The sequence below is a fragment of the Plectropomus leopardus genome, chromosome 13, assembly GCF_008729295.1.
Source record: "Plectropomus leopardus isolate mb chromosome 13, YSFRI_Pleo_2.0, whole genome shotgun sequence".
Classification (NCBI taxonomy): Eukaryota; Metazoa; Chordata; class Actinopteri; order Perciformes; family Serranidae; genus Plectropomus; species Plectropomus leopardus.
The window spans coordinates 20,952,661-20,979,164 of NC_056475.1; the positions used below are offsets into that span (position 1 = coordinate 20,952,661).

The following is a 26,504-nucleotide window of genomic DNA, read 5'->3' on the forward strand; positions in this document are numbered from 1 at the left end:
GTGAAGGTAGTCTCGAGAGGATACGCCTTCTCATTAAGGTCAGATGCTATAATTCTCTCCCTTCATCTTGGCACACTACTGCCAGTAATTTGGGTCTTGTACAATTTTACATCAGTGTATTATTCACACTGACAAGGTTGTAGCTCTTTGCCCAGAAAGGACATGAGTAGTGTGTTCAGGGTAAAACCTGTAAATGTAATTTGTGCTGCATATTTCATACAACAGTTGTCGAAACTAATAATATAGGAGGTAGTCTATATGTATATATATATAACCGCCTTCTCATTAAATAAATATATATATATATATATATATATATATATATATATATATATATATATATATATATATATATTATATATATATAATATATATATATATACTGTGTGTATATATATGCAGTATAGAAATGTATGGAATTTGTTTTTGATCATTTCTAGGCTTGGATAAGTATGAATAAAAGAAAAGACAGTATGGAAAATATTCTGTTTTGTAAAATATAAAATTAGCAACTTTGATATTCTCAAGAGCAAGGAAAGAATTACAGCCTGAACACACACTTTTCTGCAGAGCTTCCTCTTCTACGCCTGTGCTTTACAGCCTTCAAAACAGCTCTGTCCCAAGAGCCTTATAACTGAACCAAATCCAGACATCCGCAACCAAATTAGTTTGAAAGGAAATGTGGCAGTAACTTTGAATTTCATATAAACAAATCATCACAAATTACCAAATATTAAAGGGGAACACCAACTTAATTAAGAATTCCAATATGTTATTCCCATGGCCGAGGAAAGCTCAATCATTATTTGTGAATGTGAGCCACTTTCTCTCAAAGCCAGTAACCAGAGAAGGAAGTTGTGATGTCATCAAGTATTAAGTCTGGAGCTGCTCCAAAGACAATGAATGGGAGCCTGATTCTGTGATTGTTTGTTTTATTTTTATACACAAATTAAATGTATTATTATGGTTGTGTTCTTAGTTATGAAACAGAAAATGTACCCAAATACTCAGAGTATTCCTCTGGGTCGTCTCAGTGTCATCTGTCACATATTTCCCAATTCCTTATCTATTGAGCTACTCCAGGCTTTATACCTCATAACATTACAAGTTTGAGCACCTAGCACTTCAGTTTTTGATTTGGGAGAGTTATTCATGTTTACTGATGTTTTTGTATTGTTCTACACCATAGGAATAATAGGTATGAATTTTGAAAATGAGCACAGTTCCCCTTTGAGCTTGTCTAAGTTTTCAGTGATGTATTTATCAGAAAAGTAAAGTGACTATCTTCTCTGCATAACAAAACCATAGCTTTAAGGCTGCGTTTCACATTGTTTCTATAGACACAGTGCATAAACAAGGCTACACAGACATAATAAAAATCAAATTACATAGCTGTTTCAGCTCATTTTCCTTTTGTTATTTATAAAAGGAACTAAAAATATGGGTGTAACAAAAATGTAACATTATTCAATCAGTATGTTAACAAATAATAATATAAGCATAGGTAGCATCTGTTGGTTAACTTCCTTTTTGAGCAGAGATGTGTAACGGAGGAAAGTCATTCAAATGTCTGCGTAGCAGAATGGACTCGACAGCTGTGATAGTGATGGATAAATGTAAGCTTTCTGAAGGCTGGCTATTTGTATGCAAATGTCAAAAATGGTCTGAAAATTTACAAAGTCTGAAAAAGTGGGAAATTTCAAAATGGACAAGACCCCTTAGCATTATGTAGTCATTTCTCTCTTTGTAGAAGAAATTTTTTAAACATTTTCCCTAAAGCCAAACTTCGAGACTTTATACAAATGTCGGATTAGGAGATTCTTATCAGATCTGCTATTGGACTCATCAAGAATTTCAATGGGATGTGATGTTTTTGGCCTCCTCTAAATTCACTAAAAAGCTCTCTTAGTATCTGTCATTACTCCCTTTCTACCCCGACTTAAGCCCAGACAGATCAACCGTCTATCTGGCATTAGGGTTTCCCAGGGTTCAGATAAGCAAGCAGATAAGTCTGAATCAATGCTGGTTTTGCACACAGTTTTAAGCAGATAACATGGTACCTTTCCATTTCATTAACTGGAGTTGGGAGATAATATTGAATCTGTGTCATCATGTTTATTTAGATCTTCTCAGAACATCTGAAGAAAAAAATGTATAATTCCCCACCGATTCTTGAAACAGTGAAGACAAAGTCCAAAAGGTCACCTCTAATCAAATCAGATCAATGACCTTCTACATTTTTTTTCCTCTATGATCTTGTCACCATTGGTTTTTTATTTCTACACCCATAGAAATTATATAGAAAGTGCCTGTTGGTTTCAAAGGTGAAGGACGCATTGATTCCTTGATTAATACCCTGTCTTTCCTGACAAGTAGGTGTCTGTTTTTAATTAGTAGTTCGTTGCTCAGTGTGATGCATTTGTCAGACGTATTGAGGATGTGTCCAGCGCAGGAAAGAGTTGGCTCTCAAGATGATGATTGACACATTTACACATTTAGTTCTTTGTGAAAGCAATAATGCATTTCTGCCACTAATTCGTCCTCTTTGGTGTATTAATAAGAAGGTGTGAATTATTAAATTGACAGTCCGTGTGACTTGTTATGTACTGTATGGAACTCGCTACTGGAGAGTTTACGTGCATGCCACTCTGGCTGTCTTTTTTCCGTATTCAAATGGACAAAATAAATAAACATGAGAGCAAGCAAACACAAAGGGCATGTTAATACACAATGTATGCATGCGCGTGTAGGTGTATGTGAGAGCACTTGAAGTGTTCATCATCCTGACAGGATCAGGGTGTGTTCAATGTGAAAAGCCATCTGATTGTGGGCGACCATGCTGGGAATAAATGACAATTGTGACATATTGGTGTGGGATCTGGGGGAATGGAGAAGATTATATTACCGGCAGAGCCACTGGAGCGGTCCATCACCCATTCGCATGCAGTTAACGGACACCCTATGCTAAGTGTCTGTGTATCTGCGTATATGTGTGTGCGAGCAAAACAGACAGATGGAGCAGACAGCCCCGCATGTAAGGACATAAGCTTGTGTGTGTGGAACGGAATCCAATATTCTTATTTCTCAGTCTCTTTGTCCCTCAGATCCCCTCAGTCCCCACCCAGTAATGATATATTTCTATCTCAGTTACACACCGTAACCCAGAGAGACCTCTGCCAATATCACCACATGTAGCGCTTGTTTACACACCGCTGAACCAGAGGGAGCTGTGTGGAGACCAAGGCAAGGCAGGAGATGAAATGAATATTTATTTCAAATAAGGGTGGGGATGTTTCGCTATCGGAGTGGTATTATCATACTCTCTGACCTAAACTGTAGAGGTTATTGCTTCATCATGTTACGCGATAACTCTATTCCAAGGGGGCTTAAGGAAGAAAACACAAAGATTTGATTCAAATTCGTTCGCGGTCACATCCCTATTCTGTTGTCAAACTTGTTAGTCAAGGACAAGGAACTATTACCGCGGACACACCGTGCACTATTTTAGGTCGTTGTCTGCTGACTTTCCAGTGCGCTATCATTCAAGTCTGCCCGTTTGCTGAAGAGTCAAACAGTGACTGAACAACCTTTTCAAATAGTGTTGGCTATTTCTTCATTTATGGGTAATTGTCCTTGACTACTGTGAGGGAGAACAGAATGAGGTGGCCATCATTATTCCAAGGTTTGCTCTGGAAGAAGCTATTGAGGAGAGTAGCTCCTGGAGCGTATTTGAGAGTGGATGATGTTGAAGTTGATGAGACTGTGAATGACATTGTGAACACTAAAATAAGAATTAAGTTCAAGAATTTAAAGAAGTTTTCTAGTTAAAGGAAAAATACATTTTCAGTCATTCCGGCAGTGTTTGACAACCTTGCACACTACTTAAAAAGTCTGTGTTGGGACTACATTTATGCTACCCGGCTCCCTGGGGTGGAGTGGATCAATGACCATTAAAGATGTAATTTCAAGATGGCTCCTGCAAGTCACAGTGGCATGAATAAAAGATGTCTAAGTCGGACACAGACGAAAACGCATATTCACTCTCTGTAAGCACAAGCAAAAAAAGTACATGCATGTATGTCTTAAATAAGCTCTGAAATCTACTTAATTGGTTTATTAATTAGCATCAAGGTTTACATGAGGTAAGGTTCTTTGGTTTTATGTTGTTTTACATTTCTTTGTAGCATCACAACTTTAAAGGACGCAGGTGTATGCTTTTAGTGGCAACTAGCGGAGAGGATTGCTGCTGAAACTTTTCATATGTGCCAAATTATCCACAGATGTATCATTCTCTCCAAAACAAAGAGACTTGGTGATTTAAACTTGTAAAAACAATGCATACAGCAATCTCATGCTCAAATCAGTGTTTCTCCAACCCTGTTTAAATTATCACAGACAGGCCACTAGCCCAGTCCCTGCTAATGTGTGCTAACCTTTTTTCTCTGATAAGTTAAGATATAGATGTTCAGGAGGTATATATCGGGGGCAAAATTATCCGCAGAGGCCTCTTCCTATTCAAAACAAATAGACCAGGTGTTTTAACCAGTTAAAAAAAACAACAAACAAGTCAAAAATCGGTGTTATTCTATGCTGTTTCTACGCTGCATCTTTGCAGATGGGCCTCCTAGAAGCGCCTCCTAATGTGTGTTCACCTTATTTCTTTGATAACTTTACATTCAAGTCTTCACAAGGTTTTTAGCAGGAGCTGACTTAACCTCAGGGGTCTCTTCCTCTTCAAAACAAACAGACCAGGTGATTTTAAACAGTAAAAACACAGAATGAAGCAGTTTTGTGTTAAAAATCAGTGTTTTTCCAATGCTGCTTGGCTCATCCCTAAAGGGTTGCTAACCACAATGGCAGACTCAAAAACGCAAATAGCCCTCTCTAGGGCCCTCCCTGTCCGTTCTGGTCTACTGTTGAAATATGACACTGCAACATAGTGGACTATAGATATAAAGAGCTCATTCTAAGGTAACAAAACCATAACAACGCTTAGTTTTCGGGGATAATACACTTAAAGAAACATATTTATTACATTATATTCTAATTCTGACTATATATATAATCCCCTGGACCTTTAAGTTTAATAGTTTTTCTCAGACTCTTCAAGTTAGTTTGAATTTAGGCAGAAATATCTTTAGCTCGAATATCTCAAGCACCATCTCTGCTTTCTTTCTTTCTTTAAACTTGTATCACCTTGATTAAATATGCCCAGGTAGAGGTGTATTGAGCGTAACCTCTGTCTCTGGTATCATAAGAGTGTGTGATCAGGTTAACAGACTTGGACTTGAGCACTGTGGCGAAAGAAGAGGACATCAGATTGCTACACCCACTGTCTATGGCCATTAAGAGCAACATCCTGGAGGTGGAGCACCTGTCCAGTTTTAAATGCCAAGGCACAGAGACTGACCAGACCTCTTCTTTTGAGTGCCCGTGAAAAACTTTATGAATCCATAGCAGACATTTCTTAGCTGTGAGTGCTCAGGGAGTTTCATGTCAGAAAGGACATCATGACGGGCCTGCCAGGCACTGATAGAAACTTAACAGCGCTCCCTGGTCGTAGTCACCCGTCAGTTAAGCGAGCTGGTAAGACAGGTTGGACAGGGGAGGGTGCTTACTGGCTGCCAACAGGACCAGATCCCTGAACGCTGCACGGTAGCCAGAAAATGTGAGAACTGTAGACGGCGCAATATATCATCTCCACACCTCACCAGAGCTGGAGCCTGCTGTGTATTAGTGCTCTTATTTTAAAGTTTAGTCATACCTACTGCTGTGCAGCTCATCTTACAGCCAAAAGAAAGCAGACAAGCAGTTATCTGGCAACAAATTTTGTTTGCATTGTGAATTTTATAGGATCTAAATGAGTTATTTGCAGTGTTATATATTTTGATTATCCTCACCCACAGGCGGCTTTACATGCAAATTGTTTTAAATCTCAGATGGGATGTAGTTCAGGGTATGTTGAGTCAGCCCTTGGACCCCTGCTGCCAGGATTAGTCAGCTCTCTCGCTGTTGTTGTTGATTCCTTACCCACCCAAGCAGCCCTCCTGTCTCTCCTGTCTGTCCCTCCATCTTCGCCTCTTGGGTCGCCCCTCTCTCCTGTGAAATGGCATTAAAGGGTCACATTCTCGCACTTTTACGCCTGTCGTTTCCATTTCTAATCCCCCGAAGCTCTGTCTTGGCTTATGCCAATGATGCAGAGCTCTGAGCACCCACCCACAGAACAGTGTGCCGCAGTCACAGCCAAACACTGCCAGGATTTTTGTTATGGAGAGGTTCCACAGGTGTATATTGTGGGATGGTGTACATTTTTTCTGTACACAAGAAATTTAAAATGTAGATGTTAAATTTCCACACTTTAAGTAAATTGTGTAGATTGTGTAAAAACGAAGAGAGCTGTAAGAGAGCTAAGAGATGTAATAACAACACAAGGTTAGAGGGCAGTTTAAGACAATACACATGGGGCTGCTGCTAGCTGCACTTGGAATTAATACATATTCATGATGACAGACTCAAGAGCTTAAAGTAGATGCATTTTTAATTTGCTTTCCAGTTAAAATGTAAATATAAAGGGGATTCAAGCTAGGTTTTATCTCGTTTACACTGTAGAAACTTCAACAATTAATCCTTGTAAATGTGCTATACAGTGATGTGGCCTTTATCCTGAAGTAGTTGAATATTTATTATTTATTTAAAATCACATCAAGGACTGCAAAAGAAAAAAAAATGTCCCCATGTAATTGTATAAGAACTGTTAGAAACTTAACATTAGCTGCTGCTATATAAAAAAAAAAACTCTAGATTAGACAAACTACAAGTGGCATGACTAGCCAGATGACTTTTTTGATTGACAGCCCTGAGCTTTAATGGTAGCTCCATGTCACCTGCTTCTTTCAGCCACACTTAAAATGTAATAAGATATTTATAGACCAATTATGCCTTCTCTCACCCACACTCGTGCACACACACACGCTTGTACACGCGCACATAACAGCTCAGAAGCCGCAAGTGCATGCAGGCTGATGCACTCTAAAGATGAGGTATTGCTTGCGTTTAGACAACTGTTATTATGTTCTCAAAGTGGATCTAAGAAGCCTTTGGACCAAATATTGATATTAATGAACTCAAACTTTGTGCAAGCACATTTTGCAGTACTTTTAGCCTGAATCACACAGAGGCAATCAGAGTCTATTCAAATCGCCATGAGACAAGAATCTAAATGGGTTTCTTGATCTCTTTGATAATGCTCCTTTACATTTACAATGAGAAATCTCTTAAACAGAAATATTATGAACTAACCTTCAGAAGTAATCTTATGTATGTTTGTTGAAAGCCAGCCTACAATAATAAGCAGAGGAGGTTAAGCTCCAGACAGAACATTAGGTTATTTGCAACAGGGGCATCGCTGAGTGCCCATCACATTGATTGAAGTACATAAATTTTGGTCTTGAACAACATATGAGGACAATCAAACCGCACAATTTGAGATGATACACTGAGTTTGTTCAGACAAAGTCTTTTGAATTGATATACTTTTGAAAAATGAAAACACTGTACATAACAATCTACTTTTCAATTTTGTGCTAAGACAAAAACATTGATGTAAACTATAGTTAAAATGTAGCATAGCCTTTTTGAAATTGATTTTACTTTATAGATAAGGCCATGTATAATGCACCCTTCTGTGGTGGAAGTCATTTAAACCATAATAATAATAATAATAATAATGCATTTTATTTACTAGGTGCCTTTCAAAACACCAAATGTCACCTTACAGGGCATGAAAAAAAAATCAAGTACCAACAAGTTAAACATACAGAACAAGACACATAAGAACATTAGAACTGACCATCTCCTCATTAACCCCAATACTAACCTCAACAATACATATAGGCCTTTTGAAATGGCACTTTTGGCCACACTGAGTCAAACCATACTGCACTGATTTAGTTTGCAATACCAGTTTAAACCCTTTGAATCATGCCAAGTCATTCCCAAGATGAACCATCTACCAAGTTGGGTCAAAGTGCCGCTAAGTGGGTTGCACTGAAGTCAGATGTGCTTCATCAACATTCAGTGACAATTCATGTTAATATGTTTAGATAGCCTTTGTTGCTATTGCTAGACATAGCAAATATTTCATCAGTTTCAACTGAGACTAGTTGCCAAGTAAAATTGTAACAATGGCCTGAAAATCCATGATGAGAAGTGGCTGGCTACAAACGACCGTTGCAATTTGCAGTAGTAAACAGCTTTAAAGAGGGCACTGCTTTTGAGTGTCACTGACTCAAGACAAGCACATCATGAGTTCAATCAGGACAGAAGGGTGGATGAAAGATAATTCTTTAATACAACTTGCATATGTACAGATTAACAGATGACATGTGATTATTAAGATTTGACAAAAAGACTTGTTATGCTTCAAAGGGAGACTTTGTTATCGTAGGACCTTTTCCCTGAGCAGCAGCAAGATAAATCCCAACATGCAGTTTAGAAACTGTGGTGGTGGTGGTGGTGTTGGCTGGTGACTGCTAAGGCTGACACTACAAATACTAGGCGGTGATGGGGAGGTGGATATTGTGCACTACTGCAGCATAAACGTACTAAAGGCAGAAAGAGAAGCATATTTAAATAGACAGATTTGACAAATTTGTTTGCTGTTCAATCAGCTGATATTTCAATTGACAGCTCTTGACAATGACAGCAAGAAATTTTGAGTAAGCATGCATGCAAGGAGTGAACAGCAGATGGAATGAGAAATAAAATACAGGCCTAAGCATACAGAAGTATAGTCTTCCTGACTGGCTAGAGCTTTGGTTAATATTTGAATTACAACTTTTTTATACACATGCGCTGCCATGGTTTACTTAGCACATCAGCCCAGCGCAGTAGGGATTTGCATCTCTATACAATAACTAGAGAATTGGGAAAAAAAGACAAAAAGAAGGGTAGGGTGACTTTGAAAAAGTATCCCTGCAGAAGAAGGAGAAAGACAAGCTGAACTGATGGAGAGACAAAGAGGCAGAGCGAAGCAGTCTATGAGGACGTGGAATAACTAATAGAAATCTGAGAATGTTTGCAGCTGCTAAAGCATGCCACGATATAAAAAATTTGATGTCCTCTCTCTCCCTCCTCTCTTTCTCACTCTCCTTTGTCTCCCTGCAGTTTCTTTCTTTTTAGAAGAAACCCAGCCATTTTCCCCTCTCTCTTGTTGTCTGGGTGGATGTTGCTAACACTGCAGACCTGTCAGTCATTCATCTCTAGGGGAGGCGGGCTCATTGCCTCAGTTGGGGGGAAGTGACTGAGCGGAATAGTTGATTGGCAGAATCGAGAGGGAGAGGAGACAGTGGGGTGGAATGCTTAGAAAGTGGAGCAGATGAGCGCAGAGGAGAGAAGGATATGGAGCGTAAACAGTCTCTTTAGGACATACAAACAAAGGCGGCCAGCATGAGAGGGAGAGAGAGACACTGTACATACACTGATGCTCTCTTGAATTTGCTATGATGAGAAGAGAAAAAGGGACATGATTTCACAAAGCAGGGTGACACCTGAATGCAGAGATAAGCCTGGACAGCTGAACACAGTATTATATTTTTTTTCTTAATCTTATGAAGAAAACCTTGTAGGAGTGTGGATGAGCAGGTTTGATATGATTTAAAACACTGGCTGCTGGCAGGCATGATGTGAGCAGACCAACCGCCCCCAACAGACTGGTTGAACAGATGTGATTGAAAAGAAAAATGTGTTAAAAATACCTGCTTGGAGGTGGATACATATAAGCATTTAAGTTACAACTAGTAAAAGCAGATCTTAGTAGTGGTGAGTTGTGAATGTTGGCTCAAGTGTGTAGTCTGGAGGAGGATGGTCATTTGTATTACGTAACACATACTTAACAGTCTAAATTTTGAAGAACATTCATGTCATGTGCGTAGGCTGAGGCCTCATCAAAAAATTGGCATCAACAAGTGTCGTCTGGTACAGTACCTGAACACAGCCACAGTTCTGAAATGATTAAGGTATGTATTTTTACAGAATCACTACATTGGCATTCCCCAAATCCAGAGGGTAATTCTTTGACTTTATATTTCCAGGCTTTTTTTTAAACACAAAAAAACTAGGAACTTGTAAAAAAGCAAGAATTAATGAGGTGTTGGTAGGGATGCAGAACGCATCTCAGTTTAATACTGGACTGTCATTCTGTATGGCGTTGAAAATCTGGTCATCTGGACCGTGCACAGGTCTCCCTGACCAGGTACAGGGTGTCGAGCTCAAGGACAGTTTGATGGGGACAGAGGAAGTCAGCGGTGCAGGATTCAGCGGTGCAAGAGTCACCTCTGCAGCCTTCTTGTTGAAATGGCCTCTCCACCCATGGGTGGATTATGAGACGAGATGGGCCCTTGGCCACAGACATTCAAGACACAGGTTTTGTATTTGTTTAGCCTCTTGTGTTTTTTTGTGTCTTGTATTCATTTCACATCTCCCTGTGGTTTTGTGTCCCTTCACAGCCATTTTATATCTTTTTTTTAAGTCTTTTTGAGTTTCTTCATAAATGTTTTGTGTCTCTTATTGGTCATTTTATGTGTCTTTGTAGTTGTTTTGTGTCTTAAGTAATTGTTTTGGTCTTTTAGTTGTTGTCTGTGGTTGTTTGCAAATCTTCCCAGTCGTTATACATCTCTGTGTCCATTTGTGGTCATTTTATTTCTCTGCGGTCTTTTTGAGTCTGCATTCACTTTGTAATGGTATTCGTTTACCAGGCATTACTGCTTTCAGGCATGATAATTTATTATGAGTCAATAAGATTTCAAGGACACTAATGCGGTGGTCAAAGATCAGATCATCTTTATCAGACACGTTTGGCCTGTCTAGGGCTGATATCATTGGGGAGGCAAATGAAGCAATAATAATGTGATCAAGGAGCAGGCCAAATTTCAGGACATCGTGTAGGTAATTTGAGGAAGCTGGGTTGGAGGTGTTCTCCAATGCCTTGGCAATGACTGGGATGTGGATGGGCAGAGAGAGGTGGATCAGCTGTTTGGTTGGTATAACAAGGCAGGTGTTGCAGGGATAGTTTTGAGAGCAGGTTGTACAGATGGAGAGGACTGTGCATCATGATAGTTTGCAAAAAGGCTGATTGAAGTTATTGCCAAACATCTGATTGGCTCTGGGAGTGTTTTTGTCCCCATGAAGCTGGAAAAAGTTGTCAGGTAGAGGGACTGTGAGGAGAGGTAGAAGCAAAGTGTCTGAAGAGATTTTGACATTGTGTGGGAGCAGTGAAGCCCAGGAAGCCAAAGTCGGAGATGTAAAGTGTTGCCACAGATGGTTATAGTTTCTCAACGTGCAGCCTGTGAGCCAATGATGGCCCTTAGAAACATTTTATGTGGCCCCTGGTTGTTACATGAAATGCATATGATATATTTTGTCATCCACAGCCCATTTTAGTACTTTCACTTTCAGTAGCCTACAGTTAATATACTACTCAGCTACTGCATCAAACCTCATCTCCTTCACTGTCAAGTTAGGAATGGCAATTGCATCTCACAAGTGTCACACAAATTATGTTCTGTCATTAATGCTTGTGCTATTAGCTAATTTCATGTTTGCCATTGGCGATTTCGAAGGACAGTAGACAGCACTTCATTATGGAAGTGAGATGGAAATTATAGTTTGTGTCATGTATATACTTTTCTAGTGCTGCCCATGGTCATACGCTGGCTCCCTAAATTGAAACTTGCCTTCAAAACTTTGAGAACCCCTGGCCTACAATGTAAATATACACATCCCCAACCTGGAGCCAAGGCAGGTGCATTTTGTTAGTGTACTGACAAGAGTTAGACGTGTGCTGCTGAGATGCCAACGCAGCATCCAGAGGGATGATCTGATGATGGGACTTTTTTCTCATTTGATAATTCATTTATTTCATTATTCAGTCTTTTGTGCAAAGGTCTTTTCTGTGCAGAGTTCTTACAGGAATCATGCAGTACATTACATGGACATGAGTGTCAGTTATGAGGCTTATTCCAGTTTTGATCATGTTTGCAATATGATGTTTACAAACAATGCAGAGAAGTCAGGTTATTCATATTCCTGTATCCTAGTTACCAACTGATGCATTCTAGTTGCACATTTACTTGTGATGTTTACAACGACAAGCTGAAACCTGCATTATTGTACATTTACTACCACTTGACAGCTTTACTGCTAATTTCTTCTCTGCCCCAATTGCCAACGCTTATCAGCTCCGACCACATCCACTGTCTCCCTCTCTCTCTTTCTCTCTCTACCACATACTATACATTTAGCTTTTCTCGAAAAGAGCTACGCACCCCTTAAAGCACTGTCCTCCACTTTGACCAATACCTGTTACTACCATTGCTCAGAACATGGGGGGGCCTTGGATGACAGTATGCAGCCTCTTTCATTACCAAATAATGAAAGTCTATTTCTTCATTGCTTCAAAAGTGAGACGCTTCGCTGCCACCTTTGTTTGTGTTTCTGTTATGTCAGCAACTGTGATGAGGTGCATACATGCAGTAGTTTGACGGTTTCCTTTGAAATTTTCCAGCTAGTAATTTCAGGTATCTCATAAACTTTATTTGAGTTTCTATGGTTTCTAGGCAGTATGTAATATTTCAAACCTTCATACCTTCCTGAGATTTCAACATGGTAACGTATTCACCAAGTTAGATGTAAAAAACATGCCGTGTGGCCTCCGACTGTTTGCAGTCCTGTAACTTATCCCTCCACCACAAGGTGTCGCAGTGTCTTTCAGCTTAGCTGTCTGTTCCATCAGTAAAGACTGGAGACTGAGCTCTGGTGGTGCATGCTGTACACTAGATACAATGAGACTAATCGAAAGAGGAGTGCCTGTATTTATGACGGTACTGAAAAACATACCTTTGGGATTCCTAAATTATCTGTTATATTGTCACACCATAATACCATCCAAGCCTGATTGGGATATGGTATGCTTAAACACTTAAACAGGATACTTAAAAAATCGGAACCAGACTATAACCATATAATTTGGATGCACTAAAATGGTCAAAAAAAATGTATGAAGATGTGAAATTTCCATTTAGGTTCTTGTTGCATCGCATGATAGCCCCATGTGGAGACTGATTGTAAAGCAGACCTTTACTAAACAGTTGAACACAGGGCCATCACATTGATGTCCGGCCCTGTCTCCTTGCAAGATAAATGTGCTGCATCTTTGACAGTATGCAACTTTCTTTAAAGGTGCCAAAGAGGTGAATGCAAGTGGGAAGACATTTACAGTACGGAGCTCTCTGCAGCTGCACGTGGACAGAAATGATGATGGAGTGGCCTACACCTGCAGAGTGGACCATGTGGCACTCGCACAGACACCACAGCAGGCCACTGAAGTCCTGGAGGTCCACTGTGAGTGTACACACTGAGACAAGCACACACTCAAACACACACATGGAGTGTCGACAAGGACTGAAGTGAAAAAAGAAAAATACACAAAAGAAGAAGTATATAAGGATGCTCTTATGGCTCCAGAATCCTGTTAACTGGAAAAGAAAATGTAATTTATTGTCCATGAAAATCTCCATGCACTGATTGAATCATAACAATGTTATTGCAAGGACATATCATAAATCACAGTTGTTTTTCATGTAATATTTTATCAAATACTGCCACAGGGTGACATCTTAAATAACTGTACTTTGAAAATTATAGGATTTTGTTTTCGGAATACTCATTTGGATTAACCTTTTTTTGGCTCAGATAACCATGGAACAGTTAAATGTATTCATTATCTTCACCCTTACTTCTTTGTCTGTCCCAGATGCTCCTCGTGTGGAGATCATCCACTCCCTCGCAGTCCCTCAGGAGGGCCAGTACTTAAAGCTGGAGTGTGTGTCCAAAGGAAACCCTTCGTAAGTCACTCAAATTCAGTCTTAGTTGAAGTCAGCCTTTTATATAATGCTTCAGACAGGGACATGAAGCGTGCCTTGTTTCTCTTTCACATCATCTAACCTATTAGACCAGACCCGGTGATGTGGACAAAGGACGGGGGTGAACTTCCTGACCTGGACAGGATGATTGTAGAGGGGAGGGAGCTCACCTTTACTTCACTCAACAAGACGGACAATGGCACCTACCGCTGCGAAGCCGGAAACCACCTAGGGACCAGCAGTGCTGAATATACACTCTATGTCTATGGTGAGTTTAAAGGAATGATTGTTATGTGAGTAATTGTGTTTCTTATTTGACACACTTTCAGACAAAGGACTTTTAAAAGGAAAAAGAAAACAATGTGATAATGCCTTGGACTCCAATAATATATACTGTATAAAAAAGGTAAACTATGAACATCACAGGCACAAGCACCATACTCCACAGCAAAAACCAGGATTGTAATACATCCTGATCTGCATACTGTATCAGTGCTAAGAGTGATTAGTGGCGCCATTTCTCACAGGGACAATAAGGGCCTCAGGTAACACAAATGCCACCAACGCCTTTCCTTAAATAAACCTGTGTCCCAGATCCTCTGCACACACACACACACACACACACACACACACACACACATACACATATACTCACACACACCAGGAGGGGAAATGTGTGAGGGAGGCAGAATTTAGTGCTGCGTTGTCAGGAATATCACCAGGAAGGATAAGTAATTCCTAGTAACGCCAGAGGAGGTGGGGGATAAAGGGACTCAGTGTGAGGGAAAACAGATAGCTCATCCTTGCTTCCATTTCTCCACCGCCATTTGTCTCTTGTCATTAAGTAAAAATGCTAAAAAAGAAGCTGAGCAGTGACACATCTATTTTCTAGCTCTGTTTTAGGAACTTTGGTAGTATGTGTGATAAGGGACAAAAAAGGCAGGTGGTTTTTTGGACAGCGAAACCATAGGACTGGAGGCTAAAGAGAATCTCCCTAAGTGGATCAATAAAATATTACATTATTATCATTACATGCACCTAGGGGGGTGTTTCATTTGCTCTCCTCTTTAAAAGCTGTTTTAATCTGATGAACATGAAAGAATAAACCATAGCCGATAGCTATGCTTTGCCAGAGCTAGAGTGATTTCTTGCATGCTCTTGACTGTCCTTGGCAGATGTACAGTAATAACTAGATCTGGAGCTGATGAAGGATGTAACCAAGGTTACCGTCAATAGTTCATGAAGTGCTTTCTGCTGGTCGTAGCCAAGGCCACAGGAACACATGAAAACCTTGATTCAGGGATAATAGAAAAGGGACAATGATTAATAACAATAAAGATAAACATGGACAGACAAGTGCTTTATTAGATCCGTGTACAAAAATAAGGTTATAAATGTCATATAAATATGCTGTCATCTTGTAAATGAAAGGCATTTAATTGGCTTACAGCTTGATATTTGGCTGGCGGTGCTTTTTAATTTCTGCTGAGTGAAATTAAAGTGGGCAAATTCAAGGTAAGGACAAGGTAAAATCCCCAAATTTTACAACACAAACATTACTTTTCCTATTTAGTACGATGTCTTCACACCAAAATTTTGATTTTATACTCATACACAAAAGCTACAAATGTAAGTATATAAATTTGCCTCAATTGTTTTTATATACAGTGTGAAGATCCTTTCAAAACCATTCAAATGTAGCATTATAGGAGCATTATGATATATCCGTATGTCATTCCTTAAATCTCATATTGACAAAGGTTTCAATTAACCTGTATACTACAACAGCATAAGTGAATTCCTGAAATTCAGTTATGGCTTCAGACCCCTATGAAACATTCTTGGGCTACTGAACAAAAACACACTGATTCTTAGTTTCAGCTGATTATACACTAATTAAAACATAGTAATGAATAATATATTCCATTTCTGCCAATTTATCCTACACACTGGACCTTTGACATTATTTACTGTTACATTACCAAGGTACTGGGTTAAATAATTTATGTCACAAGTGCCACATTTGCATTCAAAGCCACAACACAGGTCAGCACTGATGAGTGATGCATGTCATCTGATATTTCTGATACTTTTTCCTTCAAATTCAAATCTTGTGTGAATGCTGCAGTAAAGCAGAGAGAGATGTGTAGTACACAAGCAGAATTCACATACAGGTAAGCAGGCTGCCTGCCCATGTCTGAATCTGATTACCAGAGTTTATAAAAGGACATTTAGCAGCATATTGATAAGGATCATCCAAGGTGAAAGAAAAATAATGTTATTATCTCTTTTCATAATTTATCAGTGCCCCCAAATAGGCATATCACAGTCTTTTATTACTTAAACCTTAAAAGTTTCATTTTGCACTTCCTCTTCACGCCCCCACTAACCCCTTACCTAATTGCAGTGAATAGTTTGGGGAGGTTTAATGAGTGTCCCGCATGCCATGGTGTCTATGTGCACCTAGCAGTTCCTTCAAATGCCAGCTGAGTGTAGCAACAAGAATAACCAATGCACTTAATGACAGTGATGTTATTAAACTGACAAATTCTACACCACAGAAAAAGGCAGTTGGGTATGGGAGGGTCAAAGAGTGCTATTCATTACCTGTTCTTTTGAAATGGCACCCAGTCTGTTCCTACCCTTCATTAGTAATTAGCACACCTTTTAGCCTTTCACAATTGCCGCCATAATTCTTTGAAAATACCCTTTTAATGGTTCCCCTCCAACAAGGAGACGTTCTCTCTCTACCCTCTTTCCTGAAGACATGCACTTAGCTGCTCAGTGATTCACGGTAAGGCTGAAATGTCACTGAGACACGTAGGACAGTTGGCCCTGAGAAGGAGTACCACAGCCAATTAAAAGCCTCAAGCTCACCATAAAAAGCAGAGTGGCACAGACATAAAAGCCAAGGTGGTAGTGTAACCTCATTAACTTTGTCACACAATGTTTCAGCCTTTTTTTTCCTGTTGCTTCAACATGTGAGAAATACGGCCTTGGATGAAGTACCTTTACCATGATCCTGAAGTGAGTGGTCGAAAACAGAGTGGTGATGATGGCTCGGCCACCCTTTCCTGAAATCATCCATGCAAACATGGATAATTGGCACAGATCATTTGTCAAATTTCTTTCGTCTTTTGGTGTAGAGAGATTTTCAGTGTTGGGTCTACCATTACAGACATTTTCAAACAATGGCAGATTAAAGGTTAATGCTGTTCTCTTGCTACAGAAATGACCCTCACATTTAAAGACAGCGCAAATCATAACAACGAGGAAAATATATAGAATTGGGACTTAAACGTAATGTGTAAAAATCTGAATATAGCCAGAATCTACTTCTGTATTTTTCTTAATATAGCACATGTTAAATAGTAGAAAAATACATATGAGATGTTCAGCTACTTAACTATGTATTTGTGAATAATTTTAAAGGGACAATACATATTTTTCCTTTTACCTGTAATGCTATTTATCAGTCTAGATTGTTTTGGTGTAAGTTGCCAGGTGTTGGAGATATTGGCCACAGAGTTGTCTGCATTCTCTCAAATATAATGGAACTGGATGGCCCTCTGCTTATGGTGCTCAAAATGCCCCACCTCCAAAAAAAATTAAAAAATTGAAAAATTGAAAAACTCTACAACAATGTCCCTTTCCAGAAATCTTGATCAGTTACTCGAGAGAATCCACAGACCTTATTTTGGGCAGTTCCATATAGGAACTACTTTAATTCTATAACCACCAACAATATCACTATGAAATGGAAGCATTCATCTACTCATGAACAAGATGCTTGTGCCCATAACAGCGCAAGATGTAATTCTTAATGGTGTCCTCCTTAGCTGAGCTGTAATGTTAACTAGCAGTAGATGCATGCTTCCTTCTGCATGGTGAACCTAACCAACATAACTTTAAGTAAGTATGTAACATTGTTCGTTGGACACAAATTATTAGATTACACACAACTGTTGTATGTGCGTTTTTGTAAATTATCATACAAACTGTTGTATGATTGATACTGGAAAGAGACACTGCTGTTGAGTTTTCCAAATGTTATATTTTTTTGTTTGTTTGTTTTATTGTTTGCACTTTTAGCACCATAAGCTGAGGTCCTTCTAGTTCCATTCTATTAGAGAAAGAGCAGACATCTTTATGGTCAACAACTGGCAACTCACACCAAAAATAAGTATTGATAGATAGAACTACAGGTAAGAAGGGAAAAAAAACATTTTCAATTTTGGAGCCCCTTTAAGTCAAAAAAGGCCACAAAAAAGGATTGGCAATTGAATTGTTGCAAATTGTGTTGTGCATCACTTACACACAACAGTAAGTCACTGGTGTGTGATTACAACAATCTTATTTTGAGTTGTCATAATTTTGCCTTTTTATGTTTCCCATCACTATATAATTTTTTGACAGGGTTTGTGTTGTGCATTTTATAGTATCTAACTGTCCCCATGTGAATTCATTTGTTGTTGTTGTTGTTGTTGTTGTTGTATTGTTTTTGTATATGTGTTTGTCTGTGCCCTTTACCAGACGTCCCCACAACCCTGCCTCCATCCACCACTCCCCCCCTACATCCCATCCCTCCAGATCCTACCGCTCTATTAGGCACCCACGTCTCAGACCCCACAGTCACTGGCAACAGAGGTACAGTACCACCCCATACATCTCCACAGCCCCCTCAGCATGCTGCTATATATTCCCACTGCTCTCTTACTTTCATGTCTCCTCTGCCTATTACGTCTCTCTCAGCTATTTTACCATCTCAGGTGTCAGTGTTTCTGCCTCACTTGGACACACTGTGACATGGAGACACTGAGAATTGGAAAATATCTGATGATAGACGTGCTTCCTGGGACATATTCTTTCCTATCCACCCTTCTTTTTTTACCCCTTTAGGACTGTAAACAAAAACTAAGTCTTGTTTTGATAGACAGTGACTAGCTTGTCCATTGAAAGGTATCTGTTTTGTATTTTTACATTACAGACATTATTCAGATTTTTTAAGTTTTGAAGACACCCCTAGTCATTGTATTCAAAAAGAGTCCAGCTCTTCAAATACCCCATCCACTATCCCCCTGGCATTTCAAAGACTTCAGTACTTCTGTGCCCTGAAACCTCAAAGAAGCAAATGTCATGTCCAACTGAAAATGTCTGGCCACTGGAGATGTCTCATCATGACTCCTAATGCTGTGTTGAAGCTCAGAGAATTCTGACTTGAAGAGCTCTTTTTCAGAGAGTTAACACAATAGCCACCACTTGGACATCTTACTGCCAGTCGGTGTTCGAGGAGAATCTATTTCTAAAGAGCAGGAATGCTGTTTATATCAACCTTGAGGCATTATATTATAAAGTATGAATAAATAGATGTCATCAAGAAATGCTGGGGAGGCATTAATGCTGAGGTTTTCACAAATTTCAAGCATCATTCCTGCGGAGGCTGACAGCATGCAGAAAGTTATGGTTATGGATTTAAACTTATCATCACTAATGTGCAGTATATATTATATAATCTCCATCCTGCAGCACTAATGCCAGCCACACAAAGCATTTTTGGACGTCAAAACTCCCATAATAGCGTTAATGTCACACCAAATCTTGTCGGATTTCTTAGCCGACAAACCTGACAACATGGGCAAACAATGTGGTGTGGTGGGCTGGTGTGCTGGCAAACAGATTGGAGGCAAATGAGGATGTTGGTTCTGTGGTTGAATATGTGGAACATGGAGGATTTACCAGCATCACACAATTTACCTCTGGAGGAATATTTCCCACATCTTGGGCAAGGTTGGGTACATGGTATTTGAGTGGGCCATTGTGCAGGCGACTGCTCCCGGTTGTAGCCGGAAGGTCACTAGTGTCTGTCACGGCAGAAACCCAAGAACCCACTGGTAATCTCTGTAAAGATGTGCTCACCAGGGGAAAAATCTTGCTAACCTGAGTAATAAATGAACTATTTGAGGAACTAGAGAGTGCTATTGACACAGTGGAGGCAGAGTTGAAAGACCCGTCCTTCTGGTATAGGTCACTGAGGTGGTCAAAAATCCCCGAAGTGATGAAGTGCCAGATGGATAAAATTTACCCTGAGGTGAGGAAATATTTGAATACTGTTTTGCTGTCTTCAGTGAAATGTCCTTTCAATGTTGCATGGAAGTTTGGGCCATAGCCTATGGACTAACAGATGGGTGAAGTTAGTAGGTCCCATTCTTTTAAAAACAGGACAAGTGTTCTGGGGTATACACTGCTTGCAGTCCCAGTGAAGATTGTGACAGTGTGCAAGAAAGAAGACCCAGATTCAGGAGGAGCAATGCAGATTTTATTGTGGTTGTTGACCAATAAATTAGCTCTTTGCAAGGACTCTGAAGAGTCCATGGGAGGTTGTACATCATGTATGGACACACATAGGCTTCTATAAGTCTTATGACCATTTCTCCTTTGTTGGTGATTGTGGGCTGGTACCATTGGAATATACAGTGAGTGCTTCGGCCTTTGCTACAAGTACTCTAGTCTTGTAGTTGGAGTACCATCTGTGGCTAATGCCAATAATGCTGCTCTGTTGTCCTATTTTTATGCTGCTTTCGATTTAGTAGTCTGTCTTGGTTCAAACCATCCTTCATAATAACTAATTTGAGTGGTCAAATGGCTGACATGATTCCCCTTTGCAGAGTGTATGTTCGCATTAAAAAGAGTCAGCTGAGTTCATTCAATCGATAAGCTGATCAAGACGTGACCCTCTGAGCCAACTGAGCTGGCTCTGCATTTAAAGGAGCCATTTCAGATGGTTTGGGCATCTGACCAATATGGCCACAGGAATGCACTCTATGGAGGCTTTCTAGCACATCCAACTAGGAGGAGACCTTGGGGCAGCAGAACGTGCCGAAGGGGTTACATATCACACCTGGCTGGTGAGAGCCTGAGGATCCTTTAGGTAGGGCTGGAGGACATTGTTGGGGAAAGGGCTGGTTTGGTATCACTGTGACCCAGACAAGATGAAGTGGATATCAAAAGACACTGGGAAGACATAGTTCCTCTAGTGTATTAACCTTAATCTCCAAAGGATTTCTGTATAATACAAAAAAAATTCAGGGTAAATGTACAGATCATGTGATCTTACATCTTTCATCTTCAGGTTTACCTTCATAATCCAGAGTCAACAGAGTTAGGTTTTCTATGTTTGACTCAATTTTAACTTTTTTTTAGAGAAAAATATCCAGATTATTTTCACTACATTTAAAATCTTTGAACCCATCAGCTTTAAGTATTACAACTTAGCGTTTGGAGGCAATGTCAAATGTTTAAGGGGTTCCAATGGAGCCAGTGAATACTTTGGCATTGGATATCCAAGCCAAGATGTCCTCCTCTCTGTGTCGGTCATTGTTTTAACTTCAGTTAGCAACCTGACACACAGTGAGACAAAGAGTTAGGTCCAGGCAACATTTCAGCTAATCAGCACTTCTAATTATATAAAATTGTATTGTCCTTAAAAAAATAAAAATAAAAATTTAGTACAGTGTGTTCCAATTCTTTTGCTCTCCACATGGACTGTTTACCTGCATGCCACCAAAACCCGCTGAAATTAGTTCAAAACTAATGGGACTACAAACGAAAACCAGAATGCTGCAATACCAAAATCTTCGACACTCTGCCTGCAGATTCTCTATTCAAGCACTCATGTGACCAAGTCACGAATTCCCATAGAACAATTCGTATATCATATAGAATGCACCCACAACAGTTCATATGATATTATACAAATTAGCACCCCACTAATGACATTACATCCTTAAAGTACAGTTCTGTAGTTAACCTACAGTTACAGAGGTTACATTTAGGCAAAAAATAGAAACATGGTTGAGTGTCTTTGGGTTTAGGCAAGTAGTCACTTTGTATAGGTTTAGAGAAAAAAAGCATGGTGAGTACATATCTCACTCAAAGTGCACTTATAGTTCCGAACATGCGATCCCTGGGTGAAAGTCTGGTGATTTGAGATCGATTCACCAATCTAACCTGCCTCCCCATTGCTTGGGCTCACTTCCCTGTTAACTCCCATCAGTGCTTTGGTAACACAATCCTTCAAAGTACAAATGATGTCAAAAGTACATTGGATGCATTCATTTTTCCAAGGAAAACATACCAACCATTATTGAGAGCAACTATAGTGGACCAAGTAATACATACACAAAGGTTTTACAGCTGGGCGAAAATCTAATAAAAAAAAGTTAAAACTTAGTCGAATTGCAGTTCGTCTGATGATTCTGTCTCATTGCACACTGCAACCTATCAGCAGTAACGCTGACATGGCACCATGTCTGCTATAGTAGAGTGATATGTCAGTCAAAATTTTTGAGTGACATGTCAATTTAAAAATAATGTGCTGTGTTACGCTGTATGCAAAAGAGCTTGCTCAATCATATATCATTTTAATCATGTTTTCTAAAAGTTGTTATAAGTATGTGACAAGATTATTGTGTCAAATTTAGCACATAAAGTGATTACTTTATGTCTTTTTCTCTACAGTGCTCTCGCACAGCTGAATTCATTTTCATTTATTGACCATTTTCTGTCGATGTAACAGAGTTTACCTTCTGTCTTGTCTCTGCTTTTTTGCTCCCTCTCAATTTCATGGTGCTCCACAGTCACATTCACTCAGAATAATTTCCCTTCATCACCGCTGCTTTCTCTAAATTACCATCTTTAAAGTCCTTCAGGATTCTTGACTCCCCCCTCTACCTTTCCTCCGCTGCTTTGCTTTATATCGCAGCTTTTGTTTCACTCTTCTCTCACCCGCTGCTTCTCTTCTACCCTCACATCTCTCTGAAGACCCTTTTAGATAACAGGCTTCCACACGTTGTTGGATATTCCTCATCAGCATGTCTCAATTCTTCTCTGCTGTCTGTTTGTGTAGTGCGGAGACACAAGAGAAGCTGAGCCTCTTAGTGTATCTTCAGGGAATCTAAATATCAGACTCCTTCACTGCGTCCCCAGTCACAGGATACTACACTATCTGCTTTCATGTGTCTACTTGATTTATTACCAGGTCTTTTCACGGGCCCTGGATGAAAGCAAACAACTGTGGAGCTGTACCAGCTCCATGATGTTTTGTCTTTTTAATAAAGTTGTCTTCGTGTGGAGATGAAACACACACTTTAGGTTCAGCACTACAGCCTTAATGCAGATATTAGCATGTTATATAACTGATAGGCTCAGTTGCACCTTTCTCTGTTCTGCCATTTTTCTTATACCAGTCTTATCTTTTCTCTCTTGGCCTCGTCAGCACATTGGATTTTTTCCAGAGAGCACAAGAGTACCATAAATAAGGGTGAGGCTTCTTCCGCAAAAAAATGTTTGGACAGAGAAGCTGTTGGTGGTGAATTTAAGTGATTAATTAATTAAAAAGATAAAATCAAAAAGCATACCTACAGAATCCTGTCAGAAGTGTTTTCTATATGCCCAGTGAATTAGTATGATGATGATTGATGAACAGCCTAAAAATCGCCATTTTCCAATGGAGCCCCATCAACTCCCTATAATTATTAATCGAATCAAAATAAATGAATAAACAAAAATCTGGAAAGTAATCATGGTATTTTGGAAAACCAAAATGGCTTGTACATATCGGACTTGTAACATGTAGCAGAAGTCGCATAATGAGTGTTGCTTTGTGTTCATAGTAATCCAATTGCAGTGTGTGACCTAAAAAATATCCCTGTTACTATGGCAGCCATTAGTATAGGCAATTTTAGATTACAGTATGACAAATTCCCCATGTCAGTGTACAAACAGAGTCAACTGAATGATTTTAATGGTGTAATTAATTTACAGTACGTGTTTTGTGTGGTTGCAGCCACCTGAGTGATTTCCTCCACTACCTTACATAAACAGCTTAAGTAACTGGAACCTTTAGTTGAATTCATTTGGGGTATTTAAATCATGACGAATATTTCTTTGCCATCATTACACTAAATCAGTTGGGAATACAGTGAATCATGTGTGAGTCTTATTTAATTAATATTCTAAGTAGTGAGGTCTTTTCGGCTTTGATCTTAATAAGCCCTGTCTGGGACCACGGCAACCACAGGCCAATGGGAAAGCAAAGTGATGTTGCTGGACTACATATTCTCTACAATAGAAACATCAGACCCTATTGTTGGGTCCCGGGGGGAAAAAAGAGTTTTAACAAATTGAATGTTAAATGACTTCAGAATAAAGTAATCTTAATCTTATCTTTTTTATCCATAAAGAACCTGTCTGATTCTACAAAACATTGAGGCCCAGTTGCAATAAGCGCTGGTTGCTCCTGCCTTTCACACATTTTCAGATATGCCAAAAATAACCTTTAAATCACGAACAAGATATCAGCCCACACATTCCAAAAGTGAGACAGAAACTGTGTTTGCATGACTGAAAATGACTTTTCTCTTTGTACATAGCAATGAGTTGTTCTTCCCCCTGTATTATATAGAAATAGGATCTAAAATTTTTTTACAAAACGTGTTTCTAAGATATGAAATGTGACCTGTGTGGTTTTATAATAACAGCTTTTTTATGTCTACTTTTGCTGACTTAGTGACAGTATGAGTTTTAGTGGCCAATACAATAATGTACTAGTTAATTGAAGCATTTATTCACCCTTGCAGGAATATTAGTGAATAAATATTTCATACTGTAGACTCAGTGGCTCTAATGGGAAATGTAAATTTGACAGTAACCCATGCATTTAGTTCTAACTGTTGTCGACCTTTGGAGCGTAGCTGGTGTAAAGGTATGCAAGAGATTCCTCTGTTTTTCATCCGGACTGTATAATGCCAGGACTGATGCATAACTGCAGTCCGTGTTTCACTTTATTAATGAAGTGCTGGCAGGTATGCCCAACACACACACACTGCTTCAATGGCCCAGCCAGCCTTAATGGCTATAATAACTCTTTCGCTAAGTATCAGAGGTCTATGCAATGTCATCAAATCCCCCCCCACCCCCTTCCACACACATACACGTTCTCTGCCCTCACCACCACTGAGTTCTGTAAAATTTGCCAAATGCTTTTTCATGGCTTGCAAATTAGCTTTGACCTTGCGAAGCTGAAAGGTTGAATCCTGCACAAGGGTTTCTTTGGTGTTTAAAATATTTACTATTCACTTCTCATAATCAGCATTCGTGTGGCCAACCCCAGCCCCTGTAGCCTGATATTGCCGCAGCAAAAGGGCCCACTGCAGAGAAGACAGCAATTATTCATGCCTAGTGTCTCTGCCTGTGGAGAGGACAGAGAAACTAAAATAATACCCATCTACCTCCTTGCAGAGTAAAAGTTCTCTTTTCTTTGCTTCATTAGTTGTTCTCCAAGAGGAACAGGGGAAGGAAGCAAAGAAATGCACCAACAACCTTGAGACTCTTTATCAAAGTGTATACCATAACATGGAAGATATTGCTTAATTGTCTTAAATTGATACCAGAAACGTGAGGTTTTCAGCTTACAGTGGAGGTTACCATGATAATCTGTAACCATCCGAGTTTTTATGGTTGGTACTCTGAAGCAAAATACAAAGGATCTTTTCTGTCCTGAAATAACACATACTAGAGGAGAATTCAAGAGCAGAGGCAAGGTATTGGTCAAGGTTCAAAAGTCAGGATTAGTTTAAGATTTCTTACTTTTCAAGTGAGCGCTGGCTAAAAAGCCACATATGAATAGTAAGACATTAAAACAGGACCACTCTTACCCAGTGTGATTCCTGAGCCATCTATGCTGAGACTGCTCAAACAGCAACCTACTAATCTTCCATTAGCTGCCTGTTTTAGGCAACAGGAATAACTTCACAGGAAGATTTTCTTTTCTATATTTTTGAAAATCAAACTTCTGCCATAATCATGCAAAATCATTTGACCTCTGAAGATATTTTCATTTAAGAGTTCAAAGAAGTGGTAGGGAAACACATGTCCTTTGTGTAATGTGATTTTGTACAGAAGCATTTCTATTACCAAAGTAAAATAAATATCTTTAAACTGTTTATTTGTCTCAGGCAGAGGTGCTTTCTAAATAAGTTGAAGTGGAGGAAACTGTTGGCAATTATTTATTTAAGTGTTTCTGATCCAGAGTGCTTGATTGCTGTGGTAAATCATCTAATTTCTAAAAATCAACATTAATAATGCACTTAATCCATTTCTTCAAATACTTTTAGGAGATTAGCATACATATCAAAAACTTTTGTGCATTTTTGTGCTAAACAAAGCATTTGTTTAGCTCTTTATTTGGTCAGACAACCCTACAAGTCTCCTAGTAATTACATCTGTGTGTTAGTAAACTGCTTCTGTAATACGTTGTTGTGGCAATGTAATTGCTGCTTGGATTATGTTCAGAGACAATGTTTCTTTTAGGTAACAACCTATTGGCTCAAGTACCTAGTAGGCTTTGCAAGGAGATGGTTGCGGGAGATAGCGGGTGTTTGTGCCATATTCACAAACATTCTAAGAATATTCCCAGCTCTTAACTTAGCCTAAAAATGTCTGTGAAGGCTTTCTAGTTTAGGAAAGATTTGGGAAAATTCTCAGAGCAACTCTGAGCAAGGAAGGGACAGAGAGTTTGACCTGAGT

At 39.3% G+C, this 26,504-nt stretch overlaps 1 protein-coding gene across 3 annotated transcripts in view; it reads left to right on the forward strand.

Annotated features, from left to right (window-relative positions):
• Positions 1 to 26,504, forward strand: part of cadm2a (cell adhesion molecule 2a) — a 261,093-nt gene that overhangs the window by 217,794 nt on the left and 16,795 nt on the right. For all 3 annotated transcript variants that reach the window (XM_042498955.1, XM_042498957.1, XM_042498956.1), the window contains 4 exons: positions 13,237 to 13,398; positions 13,811 to 13,901; positions 14,009 to 14,187; positions 18,453 to 18,566. In XM_042498955.1, coding sequence (XP_042354889.1) covers positions 13,237 to 13,398; positions 13,811 to 13,901; positions 14,009 to 14,187; positions 18,453 to 18,566 — 546 coding nt within the window. The remainder of the gene's footprint in view (positions 1 to 13,236; positions 13,399 to 13,810; positions 13,902 to 14,008; positions 14,188 to 18,452; positions 18,567 to 26,504) is intronic.